This window comes from Rattus norvegicus, chromosome 3 (genome assembly GCF_021556685.1).
Source record: "Rattus norvegicus strain SHRSP/BbbUtx chromosome 3, alternate assembly SHRSP_T2T, whole genome shotgun sequence".
Classification (NCBI taxonomy): domain Eukaryota; kingdom Metazoa; phylum Chordata; class Mammalia; order Rodentia; family Muridae; genus Rattus; species Rattus norvegicus.
Window position 1 is genome coordinate 169520017 of NC_141536.1, and position 24908 is coordinate 169544924.

Below are 24908 nucleotides of genomic sequence, written 5' to 3' on the forward strand. Positions count from 1 at the left end.
AAAAAAAAAAAAAAAAAAAAAAAAGAATGATCACAGAAATAGATTTGTGCTAGAGCCTTGAGCCTAGGAATACCAGACGGCCACTATAAAGTTGAATAGATAAGGAAGGATTCTTCTCTACTTTTAGAAGACCTCTATTTCTGTTTCTGTGCTTGGGAATCAAACCTGGGCCTGGGCCACCAAACCACGTCCAATATCACTGAGCTACACCACCAGACCATGAACCAGCAGAAACCCAATCCAGAGAGCCTCATTCCATGTGTACAAGCTGTTATTCTGAGTGTGTCAGGGCTGCTGTGTCCCAAACTGGGGTGATATATCCACAGGGCCACTACTTGAGACATCTTGCTTGTTCAGGTGTCCTGGAGTTACCAGGTAGCTTTCCCAGGATGCAACACCACTGCCCTCTAGTGGTTCTATCTGCAGGCACTGTCTTAGACACCCCGTTGCTCCCCAGAGATCCAACACTGATGGGCATTTGAGAACCAGATTTATTTCTGATTTTTTTCTCTTTTCTTTTTTTGGTCAGAGTATAAAAAAGTGACCAAAACCAAGGAAGACAGGACAGGAGCATTGGGAAGAAAAGACAGGAGAGAGAAAGAGATCAGAGAAGGCCCTCTGATTGCACGCACCAGGACTGGGGGATTCTAGAGGCAGGCAAACACAATAAGGGAGCCCCTGCATGGATGCAGGGTATACAGGATGGAAGATTGCAGGCCAGTGGCCCAAATTAACCGTAATGAGCAACCTTGAATCGAGGCCAGCTCTTGGCACACAGAGGGGACTGGAGGCCAAGCCTCAACTGTCCCTGAGATTTTAGAGTCCCTGGTAAAGTTGGTAGAGGGCAGAGTCAGAGTGAGCTGCCAGGGTCACCCTTTGCCCTCCTTTCTGGCAGCAACAAGCCCCCAAATACCCAAGGAGGGGTTGTCCAGGTGTCTGGTGACACATGAAAGAACTGCTCTACATCATTTTCTCGGTTGAAAACAGGTTGGTTTTCTTGGGAAAGCCACAGAGGTGCACATGAACACACACAGAGACAGACAGACAGACAGACACACACACACACTTCTTCAACATAGTCTCTAAGAGCCAGGGAATAGGGAAGCTGTTTAAAAGCATGACTTCTTCAAAAGTAAGATTGAGAACACTGCTGAACTGGTGAGCTGTGCACAGAGTCACCTGCACAGCACTGGGATCTGAACTGGTGAGCTGTGCACAGTTACCTGCACACCACTGGGATCTGTGCCGCACACTGGCTTTCCAGCCTGAGCATCCTGGACCCCTCTCAAATTCACGTCTACAGTGTGGATAGGGTCTGCTGACGTTTCACAATCACTGAGTGAAGCATGGCATGATGTCATGAATTGATGACTATTAGTATGGACAGCAGGTTGGGCCTGCTGTACTCTGGGACAGATACACTTCAAAGAGCCAAGACAGCTTGTCCCACTGTGTGGCTGATCTGGAGGTGCCTGGGAAAGACACAGAACTAAGACTTAAGGGTAAGACTCATGACTCAGATGGGGGATGGTCACATGTTGGAGGGAACATAAATAAACAGACTCCCTGGGAGTCTGGGGACATTCAAACCCCACTCTAGTTCCAGGCAGCTACCCTGTTTGCTGCCAGCAGCACCAGGGGATGGACCTGGGCTTGGATCTCAGAAGAAGGGTCTATAAGCAGGCAGCAACCACCCACCCAGCCGCAGGGCAGAACCTGTAGTGCCTCTCCAGAGGCACCTGGAGATGGAGGTCTTGCTCCTCCCTGACCCCTGGGCTAGGTTTAGCCGCTAGGGTATCCTGCAGGATCCAAAGGGGCTGTAGGGCCAGTTCTGACTCATTCTTGGCTGTGGGCTCTGGTCACAGTGTTGGGGTCTGGGGTCCAAGTATAGGCAACAGCTAGGACATGTTTCCGAAGGAAGCTGTAGGATGGATAAGGTGGAAAAGTTGATTTTAGGTGCACCCAAGGATGGTACTTACTGGATGTCCCAGCCACCCTTTGGGGCGGAGAACAGTCATCCTACACCCTCAGCCCAGTCCCTCCCCCTAACCCTGGTACTCTAGGTCCCTGATACAAACCTTGGCTGAGCAGCTGCAGGCTCCGCCCCTCCTCACGCACCTGCAGGTGGAGCACCTGCTGCAGCACCTCCTGCCTCTGAGCCTCTTGGGTCAACCCCATTCTCTGCAGCTTGTCTGCGTTCAGTCGAAGCAGAGCTCGGCCTAGGGGGAGAGAAAGAAGGCAGTGAGGCAGACAGAGGCAGAGTGTAAGACTTTCTCCATCAGGAGAAAACAAACGAACAGAAAACAAGCCCACCAAAGACCAAGAAAGTGGAGCAGAGATTCAGAGATTCTTAAAGGAAGAGAGGTAGGAAGAAAGACAAGATTGACTAAAAGATAGACGCCGGGGTTGGGGATTTAGCTCAGTGGTAGAGCACTTGCCTAGCAAGTGCAAGGCCCTAGGTTCGGTTCCCAGCTCCGAAAAAAAAAATACATAAATAAAAGATAGAGGCCAATCAGAGAAGCATCAAAAGACAGAGCAGAGAGACTAAGAGGCAGACACACACACACACACACACACACACACACACACACACAGAGAGAGAGAGAGAAAGAGAGAGAGAGAGAGAGAGAGAGAGAGAGAATGAGAACTGAACTCAGGAGGATACAGATGAAGACAAGGCTAAGGCTTGAGCATTCTGGTCCTCCCTAACCCGTGACCCACTATACCCGTGATGGCATGCTGGGAGAAGGCCTCGACGTAGACGAGGTAGTTGTGAGGACAATGTTTCTTGAGCCACTTGCAAACGTCCTGCTGACTCCACAAGACCACTGGCCTTGTCAGGCCACCCAGCGAAGGGCTCGTGTGGTACAAACCATAGTGATCAGAGTACAGCCGGGCCTGCAGGTGGAGAGGTAAGGTCAGTAGAATGAAGGTAATTAAAACTGAGGGCAAGGGCTAAGATTTAGGTGGGAGAGGTAGGCACCTGGGGGGTCTCTGAGCCCGGCTGTTGAAGGAGCTTGATTGGCCTGCTGCTGGATGCCCTCTGGCTTCGGGAGTCGTGCCATGTGAGGCTGGTGCCTGGTGTCCGAGGCAGGTGGCAGGGTATGTTCTCAGCTGACACTGTATGCTCTAGGAGGGTCTGGCAGAAGCTGAAATGGGCAGAGGCTGTATGCAGGGATGTGCATACAGAGTGGTCAGGGGCAAGCTCCTCCCCTGTGACTCAGCTCCCTGACAATTAAATCTTCTTTCTACCAATGAGGGGAGTAATAATTTCTCCTGTAGGAGGAATCTTGAGCCCCCAAGACCAAAAGTTTTTTGTTTTTGTTTTTTTTGCAAGAGTTGTCTTGAGAACTTCTTTCAGAAGATAAACTGGATATGCCTTTCCCTTTATCAGCTGAGAGTACACACTCGGGCCCCAAGGATGATTAGACTGGAGGATGACACTCACCCTAGCAGGGCCAGGAGAGCAGCTATCTCCAGGGCTGCCCTGACTTGCTTTGCCCTTGCTGACAGGCAAGCCTCCTACATGCCATACAGGACCAGGGTGTGCACAGATCTTTGTCTTTAACAGTTTCTAACTGTGACTCACTGACAAAAAGTTTGAACTCTGGGAAAGCTGACAAGAAGAACTTGCCTGACACATGCTGGATTTCCTTTCTGTGTGGCTTCTGCAGGACCTACCCCAGGACGACTAGTGTGAATAGGGTGCCAGCTAGGCACGGGGAAAGTTAGCACTGTCCTTCTCCCACTGATTCATTGCACTTGTGAAGTTAGTTTTAGGGTCATTTATTGGAATGACTACTGACATGAAGTCTGGAGATGACCTATGTCTTGATGCTCCGAAATCATCCACAAGTACTGTATATGAACAAATGACTATGTGGTACCTCCAAGACAACAGAAGAAAGAAGGTGGGCTTAAGACGTGTGTGGCCGCTATTCTGAGGTAGCCTGTAGTGCAATAAGATTTATTCTAAGCGAGCGAGGTCCAGGGATTAAGCACTGTAGTGCTTTGCAGGGCCTTCCCTGAGCCAGGGCTAGAAAGCTCCTCAGAAGGGGAAACCAGTCCAACGTCCTAGTTCTAACCGCACCTGTCAAGGCCGTCCAGGCCCCGCCTATTTACTCCCTGCGCTGGGCCAGAGTCTGTTGTTCCCAACCTCAATCTCAGAATTATACCCCTTTGCCTCCTCTCGACCCCAACGTTAGGGCTTCGGGAGGGTTTTCTCTATGCAAAGTAAGTGTGATCAGAGTGTGGTGTCAGCTCAGTGAAGAAGCCCCTGCCAGTCATCCCCACTCCAAGTCAAGGCCCGAGACTAACCGCCGCACTCCCGCCCCATAATGCTGGACAAAGGCCCTTGGACTCTAGTAAAAAGACTTCCTCCCCGCAGTGGCCGCCCCCGGAAACCCTTTGAGTCTAGCCCGGGTGCTCTCCTTGGGCCCCGGTACCATTCCCGCCCTCAGCCCGCTGCTCACGATATTCCTGCGCCTGGGTTCATCCCAGCTCACCGTCCACATCCGGGCGCTCCCCGAAGCCTGTACGCACAGCCCCGGCGCGAGCTCGCGGGGGGCTCAGCTTTGACCGCAGCTCGGTGAACATGGAGCCCGCGGATGCGCGGCTCGGGCACACGCCCCTCGCGGAGCACCAGGCAGCCAGAGTGGCCCGTGGGCAACGCGCACCGCGTCCCCACCCGCCGGAGCCGGCCGAGCCCAAGCCGGTCCCCGCGGCCGGGGAGTCTGCGCGGCAAAGCACCTGCCGCCCAGCCCTGGGCGCAAGGCGCGCTCCGGGAGCTCGGAGGTGTATCGGCGGCGCGCCGGGCTGCGTATGCTGAGGATGTCCGCCAGAGCAAAAGGCGTCCTTGCGCACCTGGGTAGGACTCCGTGGACCAGCCTCTCTTGCAACCCGCTGGACGGCCTTTGCAGTTGGCAAGCGAGGTCCCCTCGGTCTGGTGGTGGTGGGGATAATCACACCTGTGGGCTTTTACCTGCTCAGTCTGACCAAGGTCCGGATCATTCTCTCCCAAGTACCTGTGTATCCTTATTTGCTCATTCCTTTTTTAAATTTTATTAATGTTTTGCCCTAATGTATATCTGCGCACTACACACACGCACCTGGTGTTCAGAAGGGGACATTGGATCTCCTGGCACTGAGGTTATGGACAGCTGTGAGCTGCCACATGGGTGAACCCGTGTCCTCTTGCAAGAACGAGAAATTCTCTTAACCACCGAGCTATATTTCCAGCCCCACTAGCTCGTTCTTTATATACATATATATGAGATTTTTTTTTCTTTTTTTCGGAGCTGGGGACGGAACCCAGGGCCTTGCACTTGCTAGGCAAGCGCTCTACCACTGAGCTAAATCCCCAACCCCATGAGATTATTTTTTATTTATTTATTTATTTATTTATTTATTTATTTATTTATTTATTTTTTTGGTTCTTTTTTTTTTTTCGGAGCTGGGGACCGAACCCAGGGCCTTGCACTTCCTAGGTAAGCGCTCTACCACTGAGCTAAATCCCCAGCCCCGAGATTATTTTTTAATTAATTAATTTTTTTTACTTACTTTACATCCTGCTCACTGCCCCCTCCTGGTCACCCCCTATCCTTTCCCCCTCCCCTTTTCTGGGACCCCCCCCCCCCCAGACACTTCAAGTCTCTGCGAGGCTAGGAGCTTCCTCTCCCACTACAGCCAGACAAGGCAGCCCAGCTAGTAGAACAACATATCCCACGTACAGAAAATAGCCCCCGCTCCAGTTGTTCAGAACCCACATGAAGGTCAAACTGCACATCTGCTACATATGAGTTGGGAGGCCTAAATCCAGCCGGTGTGTGTTCCTTGGTGATTTAGACTCTTGGGAGCCCCAAGGGTCCAGGTTAGCTGACTCTGTTCGTTGTCCTGTGGAGTTCTTATTCCCTTCAGGACCCACAATCCGTCCTCCCATTCTTCCGTAAGAATCTCCAAGCTCCATCTACTGTTTGGCTGTGGATGTCTGTATCTGAGTCAGCTACTAGCTCATTCTTTACTGGAGCATTTGCTGACCCTCACTTATGGGCCACTTTGCTGTCAAGACCCTTGATTAGGCTCAGTTCCCTGCGGTTCAGGCTTCACAGACTCAATCCTGTTCCTCCCTAAAAACCTTGTGGGGAGCCAGGACTGTTTTAGCACCTCACTGAAAGGCATTGGAGGCAGAAACCTGGTTGTCTGGTCCAGCACAGAGTCCAGGCTTCACAATTGTAGTTTTTCCTGCCTGCCTTAGAACTTGGTGTTCTCCCCAGGAGCAGGAGGTTTAAGAAAAGTGAGACTTAGAGGCAGACTCTGTCTCAACAGGCTAAGGCTGCTTTATTGAAACACTGAGGGCCCCAACCTAGAAGGGCAGGAACACACACACACACACACACACACACACACACACACACACACAAAGTATCTACCAGGAAGTTACAGATATTTTTGAGGTTTAACTGGAAGCAGAGTTGTTTTCCATTCCCATAGCATACTGTTTCCACAGGTAGAATAAACCATCCCTGAGGCCAAGCAGCCTTTTATAGCTTGGGGTTAAAGCCCTGTACAGCCTAATTCATGACCTGAGGATGTTATTACACAACGGGTGGGACTGGCATTATGTTTCAGGAAGAGCTGCACACAGGCAGAAAGTATCTGTGCAAAGTAGAGTGGTGTGAGTCTACCCAAGCCACTGGGCACACAGTCACTCCCAAGCCTGTGACGCTGACCCACACACCGTTGCGTGCACTATATACTTGTTCTCCAAAGGCGCGAGGGAGATGGGGTGTGTGTGTCCTGGATCTGATCGCTAAGTGCCCAGTCTGGACCATCGGTGGCCGCATTCGGCTCAGTATAGTACGGCAAGTTGGAAGTGGTTATGATGGCTGAACTAAGCAGCTTCGCAGCCTTGCCTGCACCGAAACGCTCCTGAACAGGACTACTGAGCTTTGGCTGCGCCTCATGGCTGGCATGACAATCTTACCCACAACCCAGTGGCGCTAGACCTAATAGCTTCACGCGCACGCGCGTTTCCCCGCAGCAAACACGTCACGCTGCCTTGGCCGGAAACACTTTGCAAAACTACATCTTTGATTTCCGCCCGAGGATCTAGGTGGGCGGGGCTTTCCGCGACCCCGATCTCTACTTCCGGTGCGCCAGTGACGTACTGACTGCATCTCTTCCAGCTGCGACACTGGGAAGACTTTGAGCTTTCTGCCGCGTACTTGCTCCCCTGCTTTTCTTTTTCTCTGTTTCGGCCAACAGCACCGCCATGAACAAGAAGAAGAAGCCGTTCCTGGGCATGCCCGCGCCGCTGGGCTACGTACCGGGGCTGGGCCGGGGGTAAGGCAGTGGGCGGAGCTTGCTCTGGGTAGGGTGGCTAGTGCCCTGGAACACAGCTCGCGCTGGGCCTATTTGAGAACGATTCTGGACTAGGACTACATAGAGAGACCGCGTCTCAAAACAAAACAAAACAAACCAAGGGGCTGGGGCTAATGGCGCACGTCTCTAATTCCAGCATTTTTGCGGGGCGTGGGATGGGTTGGGCGGGGACAGAGGCCTTCGTTTTTAATTTAGAGCCCATATTTGTCTACAAGACAGCCAGAGCTACATAGCGAGTTCCAGGACAGCTAGAATTACTTAAATCTGTCTAAAAAAAAAAAAGATTAACGTTCACCGCCACAACTAGTTAATTTGGCATGATGCCTTCCCGACAAAGTGGATATGTATGTATGTATGTATGTATGTATGTATGTATGTGTCAAAATAAGTAGGTTCATGAGGTCTGACTGCCACCCTAAGATATGACTGAGGGATTAACTACACAGTGGTCTGAACCTCAGTGTTTTGGTGTCCGAAGTAATATCCGTAAGCAAGTTGGTTGTAAGCAGTTGAGTCTCTGTATACAGTAAGAGTATGCTATATCTTTCTTTCCTTTTTTTTTTTTTTTTCTTTTTTTCGGAGCTGGGGACCGAACCCAGGGCCTTGCGCTCGCTAGGCAAGCGCTCTACCGCTGAGCTAAATCCCCAACCCATATCTTTCTTTCCTTAAGCATCCTTTTCCTCTAGGATGTGTGGCTATAGGCCACCTGCTCAGATTCTCAGCCCTCTGGACAGAGATGGCTATGCCGCTAATCATAAGGATGTGCCCTACTTCTTTATGGTTTTGATTAGGGAAACATAAATCTTCCTTGGTAATGATAGTAGAAGGAAGGCATTCACAGCCATTTTCAGAAGACCTGTAGTTCACCAGACAAGGTTGGTGTTTGTATAAACAAACAGAAAAAGGAGAATAGAAGTCAAGAGATATTCAGCAGTGTGGCATTTTAGTCAGGTTTACAAAGAGGATTTTGAAATGTCAGTAGGGGTAGCTGAGTAGTACCATGTCACAAAACCCTGGGTTTGATTCCAGCGTTTTGCCCAGCCTCTTAAAAAAAAAAATACAGGGCTGGAGAGATGGCTCAGCAGTTAAGAGCACTGACTGCTCTTCCAGAGGTCCTGAGTTCAATTCCCAGCAACCACATGGTGGCTCACAACCATCTATGACAGATTCTGGTGTATCTGAAGACAGCTACAATGTATTCAAATATACTAACTAAATAAAATATTAAAAAATAAAATATTAAAAAATAAAATATTAAAAAAATAAAATATTAAAAAAAATACGGGCTGGAGAGATGGCTCAGTGGTTAAGAGCACTGTCTGCTCTTCCAGAGGTCCTGAGTTCAATTCCCAGCAACCACATGGTGGCTCACAACCATCTATAATCAGGTCTGGTGCCCTCTTTGGCCTGCAGGTGCATACATGCAGACAGAAAGCTGTATGATGTATACATAATAAATAAATGTTAAAAAAAAATACAAAAGGGGTTAGAGAGGCCTTAGCAGTTAAGAGCACTTACTACTTTTGTAAAGGACATATCAGGAGACTCACAACTTGCTTGTAACTCCAGTTTCAGGGGCTCCGATACCCTCCACAGGCATGTGTGTGGTGTTTATAAATACACACCTTCACACACATACACATAAATAAAAATAAATACAAAAGAACAAGGTCAGCCCTGTGAGGGTAGGAAAAAAGTCTTCTTGCAATAGTGGGAATTGCAAGAATGGAGCTGAAGAAGGTCACAGGGACTTTAACATTAGGCTAGAGTTCCCTGTTTTTTTGTTTTTTTTTTAAAAACAATATCTCAATTGTTTGATTTTTATCAATGAAGAATCAGGAGCCAGATGCTGGGGTGAAAGCCTGCTAGCTCAGAGAGCCAGAAAAAGCACTCAGCTGACCTTCCTCCTCAGCCAGTATCTGAGAAGGAATCCCTCCTCTTTTGCCTTCTCAAAAAAACCTTTCAAACTGAATGTCCCTCCCTTATACTTCCTCTATCTGCCCTCTTGGCTCCCTCTCTCTCCCTATGGGTTTTTCTTTTTTCTTTCTTTCTTTTTTTTTTTTTTCTTTCTCTTTTTCGGAGCTGGGGACGGAACCCAGGGCCTTGCACTTGCTAGGCAAGAGCTCTACCACTGAGTTAAATCCCCAACCCCCTGGGTTTTTCTTAATAACCCTATATTCACTTCCTGTCAGTTGGTTGTTTGCTCTGCTTCTTGACCAGTGGTTGACTTTATTTAATCCTCTTAGCACTATTAAAGGAGAAAGCCCTTGGATTAAATGTGTGCCTAGACTGTGCCACACCACAACGAGAAACCAGTTTTTCCAGTAAATAACACAATTGAGTTCACGGTGTGACAAATATCCTGCATCATTTTCCCCTTTTTGTCTAAGTAAAAAGAAGGCTTTAACTGTAATACAGCCAAACTATTTACAATAATGAAGCCATTTCTGCTAAGCTTTCCACAATGTCCAGCTTGATTGTATTTGGCAGTTTTACTTAGGATTAAGTATTTTGAATTCAAAGTTCTGTAAAATGTTTGTTTCAGTCTCATATGAACTCAGCAGTTTGAATGTCCTGAGCAATTTGTAGTCCAAAGCTGATATTTGGGGGGACAGGGTTGAGGGGGGGCTGTTTGTCAGCCTAGTGGCAATCCTGGCTAGGTGAAGCACTGCAGGGAACCCAAAGGTGTCCACTGTTTGTACAGACCCTGGTGGTAGAAGAGGCATGGGCAGTTTTTCTCAGTGGTTAGCATCACCACAATCCAGGTGGATTCATTGTTGCAGGGCCCCATCTTCTTGGAGACCTCAAAAGTTATTGTTAGGAATGGTCACAGTTTATTGTAGCAAACTTAAACATTTAAAATGCCATAGTCAGGGGGTTGGGGGTTTAGCTCAGTGGTAGAGCACTTGCCTCGCAAGCACAAGGCCCTGGGTTCGGTCCCCAGCTCTGAAAAAAAGAATTAAAAAAAAAATGCCATAGTCAGGGGATTGGGGATTTGACTCAGTGGTAGAGCGCTTGGGTCCTGGGTTTGGTCCCCAGCTCAAAAAAAAAAAAAAAAAAGGAAAAAATGCCATAGTCTTTGATGCCAACAGATCTTTGAAAGGTTTGAGGACCACAACTATCAGGTATACAAACTTTGTTCCTGATTATCTGCTTCAGACTCAAACCTGAAAACACATACAGAAAGCTAGATGAAGCTTATTTCTAGAATTAGTTAGTACTTTGTGTGACTACTAGTATCAAGACAAAGTATATATATATATATATGCTCTCTCTCACCATTTCCCAGAATTCTTTCTCTCCCTACTGAATGTCCCACCTCTTATTTTCTGCCTCAGCTCATTGGCCATAAGCTTTTTTTTTTTTTTTTTTTTTTTTTTGGTTCTTTTTTTCGGAGCTGGGGACCGAACCCAGGGCCTTGCGCTTCCTAGGCAAGCGCTCTACCACTGAGCTAAATCCCCAACCCCAAGCTTTTTTATTGACAGATTATGCTTTCTTTTTTTTTTTTAAAGATTTGTTTATATGAGTACACTGTTACTGTCTTCACACACACCAGAAGAGAGCACCAGATCCCATTACAGATGGTTGTGAGCCACCATGTGGTTGCTGGGAATTGAACTCAGGACCTCTGGTAGAGCAGTCAGTGCTCTTAACCACTGAGCCATTTCTCTAGCCCAGATTTATTTATTTTATGCATGTGAGTACACTGTCACTGTCTTCTCACATACCAGAAGAGGGCATCAGATCCCATTACAGATGGTTGTGAGCCACTGTGTGGTTACTGGGAGTTGAACTCAGGACCTCTGGAAGAGCAGTAGTCTCTCCAACCGCCAGATCTTTTAATTATAAAACATCTTTAAATGCCATATTTGTAGATCTCAGGTTTTTGAAAACTATATATAGATTGTTTGTTTCTAGCTATTTACTATACTTTCAATTTTGAAAACATATTTTTGTAGTAAACTAGACTGCTGTCTAGCATGACCATGAGTTTGATTGTGTGACTACTAACTCGCATTTAATTATCCTTAGCAGTTTATAATAGTATGTTTCAAAAGTACTAGAACTTAACATTGAGGTTTTAAGAATCCCATAGGTACAATACCTTAAACAGAGTTGAAACATTTTATGTTGTAACCAAATATATTTTCCTATATGTAAAAAATAAATCTGTTCTCCCTCTTTTCTGCCCCTGCTCCCAGAACGATGACTCTGAGACTGTTTATTATTAAATGCCTAGGCCATGACTTTGGCTCATTCCCCGACTAACTCATAACTCATTTAACCCGTTCAACCTATTCTGTGTCTTCCACATGGTTAGTTACCTGTCCTCAGCTTCTCGTGTCCTAGTCCAGTGTGGATCTCCTCTTTATTCTCTCTTGAATTCAGCTACCTGCTGGTTTACATCTGATCTCCTGTCAGCTCAGATCTCCCCTTGATTCTAACCTGATGAATTCATCAACCTGCTGTTTAGTTACCTCTCCTTCAGTCCTGGACTGCTTCTTCCTCAGCCTCTCTTTATTTCCCAGAATCCTCTTTCTTCCTGCTAGTGTCCCGCCCTGTCTCCTGCCTCAGCTCATTAGCTATAGGTTTTTTTATTGATGCCTATATGAGAGTCTCTCTAGAATTATATCCCCCTATTTTATTTTCATCCCTTTTCTCTCTCCCCTCCAACACTAGATAGGAGAGAAAGGATAGAGGAAAGAAAGAAAAAGAAATCCCTGAATGTAACCTCCCTTGCTTTGTTTCCTCCCTGACCAAAACCATTAACAATTTTTAACCACCTGCCCTGCCTTTTGATGACAAACACCTATCACCCATCAAATGACTAAAAACTACCCACCCCACTTTTTGGGAATGAGGTATCATTCTCTCAAAATTGCTTCCTGCTCTTCAGAGGTGTCATTTTCTTATGAGGCCCAAAGAAAATTGGTAAAATGGTCAAGTTTTACTTTAAGAAAGCTGGTGCTGGGGTTGGGGATTTAGCTCAGTGGTAGAGCGCTTGCCTAGGAAGCGCAAGGCCCTGGGTTCAGTCCCCAGCTCCGAAAAAAAAGAACCAAAAAAAAAAAAAAAGAAAGCTGGTGTAACATTTGTCCAGTGTCTTCATGCTGAGAAAGGTCAGGACTTAGGAAATCCTGATTGGAACAGTCTGATGCTGGATGATCTAGCTAGCCATTTTGTTCTGGAAGCAAGTTTTTTAACCTACAATAATAATAGATTAATAACAATAGATTAAATAGTATATAATAATATATACTTCACTAAATAATCATCTCTAGTAATAGATTAAATAATAGATTATTATCTCTGGGAGGTTTTCTTGGCCACTTTATCAAACATCTCTGTTACATCTTTCTTTGGTCTCTCTTGAGCTCTTTGTTTTATCTATCGAAGCTGCTCTGATTTTGATATCTGGGTTTTTGATGTTTATATCCAGAGCAGTGCTGTTCAACTGTGTGGATGAGTTTCTCCACTGCTGACCTGAGATGGCGAACTTGGATTTGATACTGGGCTCTTTTGGGGCATTTCTTGGCAAAGGATTACCTTGTCTCTTGTTGATCTATATCAATGAGTCCAATGCTGACCTTTGCCACACATTCTGCATATTCTAGAAGGCTGGGCCTTCTTTTTGAATTATCTGTAGAAAAAACACTTTCTAGGAACACCTTGCCTACAATCCCTTTTTTTTTTTTTAATATTTTATTTATTTAATGTATGTGAGTACACTGCAGTTGTCTTCATATACACAAGAATCCGTTACAGATGGTTGTGAGCCACCATGTGGTTGCTGGGAATTGAACTCAGGACCTCTGGAAGAGAAGTCAGTGCTCTTAACCACTGAGCCATCTCTCCAACCCCTTTTTTTTTTTTTTTTTTTTTTTTTTAGAGCTGAGGAACGAACCCAGGGCCTTGCGCTTTCTAGGCAAGCACTCTACCACTGAGCTAAATCCCCAACCCCTACAATCCCTTTTTAAATGACCTTGCTTGCCACAATTAAAATCTTCGACAGTTTGGCTTTTCTTTAGACCTTTGGAGATTATTTTTCATATTATAGCTGCATCTTTATAATTTTTAAAATCTATCTTTTTATGGGATGCCATCTACATTCTTCCTGAGGTGGCCATTGTCTGTTGGCATTTGTTGTACACTAACAGGATAAGCCGAGGTTGGTTTTCTAACAACCTTTGTCTGACTTTTCTGATTTTTGTTATATGGTGGTGCTTTACCATTATTTCTTCTTTTTCTATTTTAGTGTATTTCTCAATTTCATTTATAATTTTTTTTTAGTTTTTCTTATAAGACCTATTTTTTCGTACTTCTCCTTTTCTTGTTCTAATTCTTCTAACCCTTATCTACTCTTCATCTTTTCTTATATTTCTAAAGCCGACTTTAAGAATGTATAAAAAACTTAATAGATTAGTAACAAAAACTTAATTTTATTAATTTTAATTTCATTTTACCTGTCTACAGTTTTTCACATCTAGTCTTCTTTTTTTATCCTTTAGTCATTTTTTTAACCTTGTCAGAAGTTATATTGTTTTGGATTTCCTTTTGTCTCCCAGTCTGTGTTTTGCTTCTGCTCACCCCACTGTCATTCGCCCGCCTCTGTCTCTTTGTTCACCAGGAGGGTATGGGCGAGCTCTTGGAAGCTGTTTTGCACTCAGCACCTGTCTGGCCAGCAGCAACTCCTTCAGCTTGGGCCTCTCCCCATCTCTCTTAGCCTCCTCCAGTCTGATTTGGAAACTGCTCTGAGAGGTGTTTGTGGGAAAAATCTTTTCTTTTTCTTTTTTTATTTATGTGAGTACACTGTCACTATCTTCAGACACACCAGGAGAGGGCATCAGATCGCATTACAGATGGTTGTGAGCCACCATGTGGTTGCTGGGATTTGAACTCAGGACCATCTCTCCAGCCCAGATCTTGTTTTTCTACTCAACAGGGGCTTCTTCAGAGAGTCACCGCTTTTAACCACTGACCCATCTCTCCAACTCCCACCCCCTGCCCCACTCCCCATCCCCAAACCTTTGCAGAGGCTGCATCTGGCCTCCTGAGAAACTGCCATTGCTAAGCAATCATTTAAAAGACCAAAACTAGGAACTTCTCTGAAACCTGGAAGCAGGCCTTTGCTCTTTTTTTTTTTAAGTTTGAATTCCTGTAAGTTCTTGCCTGATGTTTAGTGCCCTGTGGTGGACACAGTCTGAAACCTTAGGTTTTCTACTGTTCTCATAAGTTCCCTGTAACAACGACTCTGTCTAAGAGCTGAATATGAAGTTAAAAGGTCTGGATTACATGTCTTCCATGTTGAGCACCATCTGTAAAGCGGTTTTTATGCGTGACCACATAATTCCCAAAAATAAGAATTCCGAGACTAATTATTTATTAATGAATATGCTTCGGCTTGTTCTCCAATTAGCTCTTAATTTATTACGTTTATTCTTACTTGAGTTCAGCTATGTGCTGGTTTATGTCTGACTCCTCAGCCTTCGGGGTGAACCTCCCGCACTTCTCATTATTTCCCAGAATTCTCTTTCTCTTTCTCTGCGCTGGTTGTCCCACCTCCTGTTTTCTGCCTCATCTCATTGTCCATAGCTTTTTTATTGACAGGTGACGTTTATAAGAGATTCTCTCTACGCCCTGTAGAGGGCAGCAGAGACAAGCATTTGGTAACCACCATAGGTTGGCCAACTGCATGGCAGGAAGAAATGAAGGGAGAGCCTGCCTGGGCTGTCCAGTTCCTGACCCGCATTGGGTGATTGTTATCTGGCAGGAAGGGGCAGTGGCTGGGTCAAGATAGTGGCATGGATGCCAGCGTTAGACTGGGGTCTCCATGCCAGGATTTTAGGCCAGTCAACTGAAGGTAGGTGATATCACTTGGCTAATTTATTACACTCTCCTTGGAACATTTTCTCTTGATGATCCATCCTTTTTCTTCAGGTATTTCACTTGCCTGGTCATCCCCGGTTTCCTTAGTTGGATGCTTTTATTCTCCTGAAAAGATATAAGCAAAATCCTGCCCCAGCCCTAGCTCTGGGGGTTTCTTTTTTGGCCGGTTATGTCCTTCTTAGGGCAAAATGTATTTTGGCAACAGAAAAAGTATGATTTTTCAATTGAAGTTAAATAAATTATTTGGAAAATTCGAAATTAAAGATACCTTAGTATGCGTGGATAAATAGACATAGTGACCTTTCCCTTTATATAAGTGCAGTGTTTAAGCTTATTTAACACTTTTTATTAAAGGAAAAAACCACAATGAGTTCATACCCAGGTGCACAAAGTGCTGCCGGGCGATCAGCTCTGAATCAAGATATTTTAGACATAGCAATTCACATTGACCTTTGATTTGATGGGTCCTATGTAAAGCTTTGGAAATTTCTTAGGATTAGCAAACCTCATACAGAACATGGTCATCATGTCCTTGTTCTGAGCCAAGTCACTTCTCTGTGTCAATGATTGGCAACAATATGAAATAGCTGGCAGGCATGGAACAAAATGGCTACAGCTATTCTGGGGGTGGGGGTGGGAGTGGGGTTAGACTATAACAATGCCCAATATGTTGTAATAATGTAGGTGGACTCCTTTTTGCTTTATGAAGAGTTCCAATTCACCAGTAAATACGGTCTTCATAATTAGGGTATCGTCTAGTTCAATATTGGTCGGTTGATGAGCTCATTGGCAGTCGCAAAAGCTGTTCTTTGTTCCTGTCCCCATTGGGAGCGGCTGCCTTTCTAGTAACTGTATGGAGGGTTTTTATAATAATAATCTGTAAATGTGGTGTGTGGCTTCTCTAGTGTGCAAACATACCAGTTAGGAGCTGCCTCTGTAGTTTTGTCCCTGAGTGGTGGGATTAAAGCCATGTGCTACCACCACCTTGTTCGCCCTAACTCTTGAATTTAGGAAACAATTAGTTTATAGAGATCCTTTGGGATTAAAGGCATGGGCTGTACTGCTCTGCTCAAATATTTTATCTTAGCTCCAAATCACTCCAAGTCTTAGAAATTTAGAAAACAAGTTTGAACTGTAGTCACCCTCCGAATTTACTTAAAATGCTTTAAATGTCTTAACTGTGTTTTTGTTTTTTATTTATTTATTTATTTTTTAAACATTTATTTATTTATTATATATAGGTCCACTGTAGCTGTCTTCAGACACACCAGAAGAGGGCATCAGATCTCATTACAGATGGTTGTGAGCCACCATGTGGTTGCTGGGATTTGAACTCAGGACCTCTGGAAGAGCAGTCGGTGCTCTTAACCGCTGAGCCATCTCTCCAGCCCCCTTAACTGTGTTTTTAATACCGAACAACAAAAATATTCTTCTTATTTAAGGAAAAAACTCAAACTAATGTCCAAGATGGCGTGGGCCATGTGGCAATCTATAGTCTAACGTTCTAACATGAAATTAAGAACATGATTTAAGAAAACCCACTTTTCATTTCATGCCAGTAAGGCAGGTGTGCCTTTGTTAAATTATCATTTGAAAATGCCCGTAAGTTAGTTTGGACTGATTGACCAAGCTATCAGATGAACTATTATTGCTTCTCCTTATTCAGGAAGCCTCACTTATTCAAGTCTAATCTTTATTTTTCTTGACCTGTGGTCGACTTTATTTAATCCTGTTAACAATATTCAAGCAGAAAGCTCTTGATTAAAGCTGTGTGCTAAGGCTGAGCCAAACCACAACTAAAAATGTAGATAATGCAGTCTTGGGGTTCACAGTTTGATTAAATATCCCGCATCAGCTCCCATAATTTTCTGAGCTACATTTTGAGAAGGATCACCTGGCAGATGAGTTGAAGTAGGAGTAGGCTGGAGGTAGGAATAGTAAATGGCACCAGCCATGCTAGTGGTGACTTGTCAGCAGACAGGATGGAGAGAGCTCAAATGGGAGACAGATGACAAGATAGTGCTTGATATGGAGTGTCTGTTAATGGCTGATCATTGGAACAGCTGCTGAGTGCGTAAAGGAGGAAACTCAGTTTGCTCTTGGTGAAAGTGGAGAGTTCATGCTCAACAGCCAGTTGGAACTGTGAGGTGAGAACTGGCAAGACTTCTGAAGGCCTGTACAGTGATGTGAAGGAGAAATGGAGACACCTTGAGATGAAGAGAAACTCTCTGACCTCATAGGTTAAACGTTTAGCAACAAAGGCCAGGAATGTGTAGGAGTCCAGTTGGTATGAGAATCTCTGGATGTTGGCAGAGGTGTGAGAAGAGACATGATGTTACGAACTGTTGGTCAGAAGAGAGCGTAGGATCAGGGTCACTTAAATAATGATGTCTCTGGGCTTCCTCTAGTGCCACAGGCTTCACCACCCGATCAGACATTGGGCCTGCTCGGGATGCAAACGACCCTGTGGACGACCGCCATGCCCCACCAGGGAAGAGAACTGTGGGGGACCAGATGAAGAAAAACCAGGCTGCTGATGACGATGATGAGGATCTGAACGATACCAACTACGATGAGGTGATCTAAAAAAATAGCTGTTAACGATTGATTTTTATTATTTTTAAGTTAGGTGTATGAGTATGTGTCTGTGTACATGAACGCACAGACTGAGATGGCCAGAGCCCTTGGACCTCTCCAGGGGATGGGGTTAAAGGTGTTTGTGAGTCTCCCCGTGTGGGTGCTGGGAACTGAACTAGGGTCCTTTGAAAGAGCAGAATGTATTCTTAACTGCTGCACTATCTCTCTAACCTCTAAAAACTGACGTTTTTTAGAATGTTTTATGTATTTGACAGCTTCCCCCGTGTATACAATGTGCTTTGATCATGTCTACTCCTGATCCACCTGACCCAACAGGTCTCTTCCTCATCTTCATGATCTCTTCTTTTTTGGTTCACTGAGTCCAGTTAGTGCAACCTATTGGAATGTTGACTGATGTTGTTAGCCTTGCTTTGTGCAGGTACCAGTAAGTGTGCAGTGAGTTTCCCAGTGCAGGAGCTGTGTCATACCCAGAAGATAGCATTTCACAGCACACCCCTCCCCCATTCCCCTCCCTCCCCCCGTTTCATGCCCCCCTCCCCCTTTTGTAACCTCTCCTCAGTGGTTATCTCTAGTTTTGAAGGGGGATGGGATGATATAGATATTTTAGGAATGAGCACTTACTGTAATTTATTCTTAGTACTTTGACAATTTCTTAATTTTTTTTTTTCATTGACTGTTATTCACTGCAGAAGGCTCTTTTGGTAAAGACTAGAGTATCCTGGGTCTATGGATATAAACATAAGTAGAAAGCAATTTGACAGTTCCATTTAGCAAAGCAATAGAAGTAGGTTTCTCCCTACGACCTGTGATCTCCCAAGCCATAGGCTTTTGTGCAGGTTTTATAGACCCATGCATGAATTATTCCAATGGAGTGGGCCTCAAGTACTTGATTAACCCCCTACATTTTTTTTAAAGATTTATTTATTTGTTTTATATATAAGTACACTGCAGCTGTCTTCAGACACACCAGAAGAGGGCATCGGATCTCATTACAGATGGTTGTGAGCCACTATGTGGTTGCTGGGATTTGAACTCAGTACTCTGGAAGAGCAGTCAGTGCTTTTTTTTTTTTTTTTGGTTCTTTTTTTCGGAGCTGGGGACCGAACCCAGGGCCTTGCGCTTCCTAGGCAAGCGCTCTACCACTGAGCTAAATCCCCAACCCGCAGTCAGTGCTTTTAACCACTAAGCCATCTCTCCAGCTCAACCCCCTACATTTCATGCCCCTATTGCACCCATGGGTACATTTTGCTTGGAAGACCTGCATTGTAGCATTCAACATTAATAATATGTTAATATTATGGTATAATGCCATTAATGACATTTCTTCCTAAATGACCTGCATGACACCTTTCAGCTTTACAAAAGTCAGCCAGCAGCAAGAAAGTTTCAGGTCAATTCCAGTTTTTCTGAAATTTTCTGTGTCCAGCAACCAATGTCTTCAGCAAGAGGGTCTTGCCTTCTTGCTGTGGAGGGCAACCAAGAACAATGGCAACAGTTGGTATTGTTTTAAAGGTAGCCTTTGGGGCTTCCTTGACCAATAATTCGTTGGGAGGCATCCTGTGTTCTGGAACCATCTATCCAAGAAAGAGACATTGCAGGCTGAATTTAGGCTTCTCAGCAGCAGGGGGATCAGCCTCTGTAGGACTGAACTCTGAACTCCATTTGCAGATCCTCTTTGTTGTTACACAAAAGGTACCTTTAGCAAGTTAATTTCAAAATACCAAAACCTATTATCTGAGCTAGAGATTGTCAGAAGGAGTCTTCATCCTTAGGAGACTTCTTGGCTTCTCTGGTGTGTCACAGGACTAAGTTATGCAAAAGCTTTGTGAATCCTCCATAAAGCTCAGGTAGCAATCACTATTTACAAAAGCCTACATCAAAGTCTAGGTGCTATCACTCCAGAATTCATGCTAGACACAATGGCTCTACTAAATTCATGCTAGACACAATGGCTCCGGTCCTGATTTTATTGAAATTGTGTGTGAGCATATGTGCAAGCACCTTATAGAGGCCAGAAACTTATTAAAGCCCCTTGGAGTAAGAGGCAATTGTAAGCTGCCTGTGAGTGCTGATTAGGAAATTGAGGCCATTAATATTCAGAGTTCTTATAGAGTGGTGTATATTGATTCTTGTTATTTTGTTGATTTTGTAGTGTTTTCTCTTCTTTTCTTGCTTAAGTATAATCCTAACAAGATTTATTCTTTTCCTGTGGTCTCATGGGAAAATAACTGGATAATGTACAAATAAAAACAAAACCATCATGAGACATATGTGTAAGAATGCAAATTAAATGACAGAATTTAAGAAATAAAAATAGAATACTTACAGAATGCATTATTGGCACAGTTGTGCTCTGAATGAAGAGATAAAGTTCTCGATGAAGTAACTTCTGTTGGGCTTTTGTGGCAGCTCTCACCAGCCACAAGGAGGGCTGAGGAGCTCCCACAGGAGGTGGCTTAGACTCATTCTCTGTCTTTAGCAGTCTGAGAGAGAGTAGTAAAGGACTGCACTGCTTAGGTCTCTTTCGTAAGGAGATGCACGTGTAGGTTCAGAGTACCTCACTCTCGAGGTTTTTTTGCTGGATACTCTGGGGACGGTGCTAATGCTGCTTTGACTTCATTGTTGAACTTCTTAGTTGCTTGGTATATGAAACTGACGTCTTTCATGAGGCTTTTTAACATGTCTAACGAACATCTTTGAGGAAAAAAACTATTGGTAGAATGTTCATTTTGAAATAATTTTAAACTTGAAGAGACTTGGGAAAATAATTTCCTAAAAAAATTAGAAAGGGCCAGAGAGATAGTTCAGTGGTTAAGAGTACTTGCTGTTTTTCCAAAGGATTTTAGTTCAGTTCCCAGCACCAACATTAAACTGCTCACATTACTTCTAACTCCATTTCCAGAGGAATCCAGTGTTTCTGGTCATCTGCACATTTGCAGTCACATGCATTCCTACAAATTTGCATGTGTGACACACACACACACACACACACACACACACACACACACACACCCACACACCCACACACCCACACCCACACACCCACACCCACACCCCTAGGTAAAAAACAAGGCAGCTGTGATGGCGCATGCCTTTAATTTCAGTAGTCAGAAGGCAGAGGCAGGTGGATCTCTGTGAGTTCGAGGCTAGATTGGTCTACACAGAGTCTTCCAGGCCAGTCAGGAATGCATAGTAAGACTGTGTCTCAGAATATATAAAATACTAAAAGTAAATAAAGTATTGGTCATAGTGGCCTGTGCCTTTAATTCTGGCACTCAGAAGGCAGAAGCAGGTGAGTTCGAGGTCAGCATGTTCTGCATAGCAAGTTCCAGGCCAGCCAGATCTACACAGTGAAACCTGTCTCAAAAAAGAAAGTTCTTATACGCTCTTTCAAATTTTATCTCATCTTACAAATTTTAATAAATTATGGAAACCTAGAATTAATATTGACACTGTATTAGTAACTAACCTACAGATTTTATTTGAATTTTATTTTAACTATCAGTTTGACATAATCTAGAGTCACCTGGGAAGAAAGTTTCAATAAAGAAATTATCAGGATCAGACTGTCCTGTGGACCTGTCTATTGGAGTTTGTCTTGATGATTGATTGGGGTAGGAGAGCCCACCCTGAATGAAGGGGCAGCATTTCATGGGCCCTGAGTGTGTGCGTGATGCGTGAGCAGATGGGAGCAGGTTGTGTTCATTTTCTGCCTTTGAGTGCGGATGTGCTATGGTCAGCTCTCTCAGGCCTTCCTCCATGATTCTCCTGGAATTGTAACAAGAAAGTCATATAAACCCTGTCTTCCCTAAGTTGTTGTTGTTGTTGTTGTTGTTTAAACAGGATATTTTATGATGGCAACAGAAATGAACTAGTATGCTTAGTTTCCTCCAACTGGAATAGCCCCTCTGGCTTTTTTTTTTTAAGCTTTAGTTATTTTATGTATGTGAGTGTTTTGTGTGCTTTCTGTGTTGGTGGGAAGCTGATCCTTTAAATATGTTGTTTGGTTCTTAGTTTAATGGCTATGCTGGAAGCCTCTTCTCAAGTGGGCCCTATGAAAAAGATGATGAGGAAGCAGATGCTATTTACGCAGCTCTGGATAAGAGGATGGATGAGAGAAGAAAAGAGAGAAGGTATGCTATTTCATTCTGAATTTATCCACCTTTCAGACAAAATAATTTTTTGTTGTTCTGTTTTATTTTGCTTTGGGAGGAAAGTTGCAATAATAGTCTGGATGTTGACTTTGGCGGCTACTTGGACCTTAGTTTGTAACAGCTGTACCTGCATAAGTGCTGTGTTTTTGCAGAACAGCCTCAAAGCTTAGAAGCTGCCACAGGAGTAGCAGAATGTGGAGTGTTTCTTTGACTGTGATCAGGGTTACTTTTTGTTAGTGCAGATTTATAAATGTTGCTGTTTTCTCCTAACTCAGCTAGCTCCCAAATAATTTAGACTGACTGTTTTATTTATTTAAAACTTTAAGGCACCGCCAAGCAGTCTTAATCTTTTTAATCACGTAAACTAATCTGGCCCCCTCCCAGCCAGTGTCCCTGCGTGGTTTTCTCTGCTCCGGCTGTTTTCTCATGGTGTCTCCTGGACCCCTGGTTGGATCCCCACTTCCTCTCTCTCCCTCCTCTTCCCCTGGCTGGAAGTCTACCCCCATTTTCTCCCCTGCTCAGTCACTGACTGTTACTTACCAGATGGGGAATAATTGGGGAGCGGTGTTTACACAATTTTGAGACAGAATGAAGATTATTCTCAGAATATTTCTCAGAATAGGGATCGCAACCAGTTATGGGGGCACACAATTAGCATTTGATTAATACAAGGGTAATCTTTACACAGGCCACAATAATATTGTGCCTACACTTTTCTTTTCCTTCTTGCTTTTGAGACCGGGTCTCACTGTGTAGCTTGGCTGGCCTGGAACTGACAGAGACCTGTCTTCCTCTGCCTCTTTAGTGTGTACACCACCATGTCCAGCAGTGCTACCTTTTTTGAGGGAGTATGCAGAGGCCGAAACCTGGGAACCATGCCCCCCTCCCCAGCTAGGGTCTCAGAATATAATTCTGACTGCCCTAGAACTCACTGTTTGAACCATACTGATCAGAGCAACACCTGCTTCTGCCTCCTAGGTGCCTGGAGTAAAGCTGTGCGCCTGCGTGCCCAGCTGTTGGGTTATTTTGTTTTGTCTTTTGGTGGGATCTTACCTTGTGTGTGCTAGGCAGATGCTTCACCAGTGAATTAACTGTATGCCCCCCCCCCTTTTTTTGCTTGTTTTCTTTTGTGATACCAGGGAATTAACCCCTCAGCTATATATCCTCATCTAACTTTTTATTTTTCCTTTTTCTTTTTTTGACTTTTTAAGATGGCTTCTTTGCGCAGTCCTGGTTTCCTATAGATCATGCTGACCTTAAACTAAGAGATTTGTTTACCTCTGCCTCCTAAGTGTTGGGATTAAGGGCATGCGCCACCACTGCCTGGTTTTTTTTTTTTTTTTTTTTAATTTTATTTTCTCTTTATTTCTTTTTTTAAATAATTATTTTAAACTTTTAAGAATCTTTCTAAAACTTGTATTATTTTTATGTATATGAGTGTTTTGACTCTATGTATAGCTGGTGATGTTATTTTTCCACTGGTGAAATAAGCCAGTTCAAGCCAGATTAAAATATATATAAACACAGGTTTATTGGGAGACTGCAGGCAAGTTCACTGGCCCCAAGGAAGGAGGCCAAGGAAATCACCATAGGGAGGGAGATGGAGGGGAGGAGGAAGAGAGAGAGAGAAAGAGCTTATGGCAGAGAGAGGGCGAGAAAAAGGGAGAAAGTGGGGAGAGACCAAAATGTGTGGATTATGTAGGGAAGAGCCCCTGGGTGAAGGCTATCTCAGCCCCTAGGCTGGAAAGTTCAGGGTTGTGGGCAGGCCAGGTATGCCAGGTAGGGACTAAGGGATGCTGGGAGAAGAGGCTAGATCTGCTTTGTTATATAAAATGTGTACTTCACCTATATATTTGGGGGTCTGAAACCAAACACTAGGTGGCTTTGAAGGTGAAAAGAAGGCATTGGATTCCCCTGGGACTAGAGTTACAGATGGTTGTAAGTTGTCATGTGGGGTGCTGAGAATGAAATCTACATTCTTTGAAGAGCAGCCACTGAATTTAAATACCCTGTTTCTCCAGCCTACCAGAGGTGGGAGTGGGGTGGGGTAGGAGGTGAGGGGCAGGGATGGGTTGGGGGCCTTCCCCTAGAGGAGAGTCTTGCTGACCCTGCAGCCTGCCGAGGAGATGAAGACTTCGTAGGGGAGGGACGAGTGAGTCGGGGATGGTGTTCAGGGGAGTCTCAGACTGACCAGCTTCCAGGTGCTACTTTATCTATAAGAGTCTCACAGAACAAAGATAGACCAATGATTTTCCAAGAAGTACAGATTGTGTGTTTGATTTTTCATTACATGTTCAGAGTTGTAAGTTCAGTCACAATTAGAAAATACAGACAGAACAGATATATTATTAGTTCTATAACTCCAATTTAAAGAATTTAAAGAATATCTCCTTCAAAGCAAACACGTTTGTTATATGACAGCCTGCTTTTAGACTGGCAGTGTTTGCAGTTTGAAAGCACTCCAGAGAAAGAGAAAGTATCTGCACTAGTCTTGCTATGAGCAGCAAATACTAATGCCTAAATTCTTTTACCATATGCTTCATCATCTACACTCTGAAGTAGGAAATGCTTATTTTAGTCAGTCTAACTTAATTACTGAGTTCTGTTCCTCCAGGGGTATACCCTCTATCTTTAAACTACATTTTCAGAGATCTCTTAAGCTATAATAGTAAAAAGAAGCCTTGAATCTGTAACCTTTTTTCTTGGCCAGTCAGAGTCTGTCAGTTGTCTGTTTATCCTGCAGATACCCCAAGAGGTTTCCTGGGGTGATTGCCTCATCCAGCTATGTGCTTATCTGTGCTTACTGATCTCCCGGGCATAAGGAAGACTTCCAAATAGTGGCCAGATAAAGTTAATTTTAGGATTTTTCTAAAAAAGACTCGGGCATAATTT

At 44.4% G+C, this 24908-nt stretch overlaps 2 protein-coding genes across 5 annotated transcripts in view; one reads left to right on the forward strand and one right to left on the reverse strand.

The window, feature by feature from the left end:
• Window positions 1-473: 473 nt before the first annotated feature.
• On the reverse strand, window positions 474-4764 carry Samd10 (sterile alpha motif domain containing 10). Of its 2 annotated transcripts, none has more exons than XM_087653961.1 (5): window positions 4473-4764; window positions 2984-3149; window positions 2727-2898; window positions 2079-2219; window positions 474-1921 (listed from the first exon to the last, which is right to left on the reverse strand). In XM_087653961.1, exons 1-5 carry the CDS (start codon window positions 4493-4495, stop codon window positions 1899-1901), a joined length of 525 nt encoding a protein of 174 aa, XP_087510087.1. In that variant the 5' UTR covers window positions 4496-4764; the 3' UTR covers window positions 474-1898. The 2 variants fall into 2 exon arrangements, with proteins under 2 accessions (XP_087510087.1, NP_001178896.1); NM_001191967.1 differs by having other exon boundaries at window positions 1192-1921; window positions 2984-3165; window positions 4506-4596.
• A 2392-nt stretch (window positions 4765-7156) lies between these two features.
• Prpf6 (pre-mRNA processing factor 6) overlaps window positions 7157-24908 on the forward strand; it is a 64539-nt gene continuing 46787 nt past the window's right edge. For 2 of the 3 annotated variants that reach the window (XR_015683263.1, XR_015683264.1), the window contains exons 1-3: window positions 7157-7341; window positions 17673-17841; window positions 21877-21995. Coding sequence is in view for 1 of the 3 variants with exons in the window: in NM_001079766.1 (NP_001073234.1) it covers window positions 7271-7341; window positions 17673-17841; window positions 21877-21995 (359 nt within the window). In the remaining 2 variants the exon portion in view is untranslated. The remainder of the gene's footprint in view (window positions 7342-17672; window positions 17842-21876; window positions 21996-24908) is intronic. The other variant, NM_001079766.1, reaches the window with a different exon arrangement.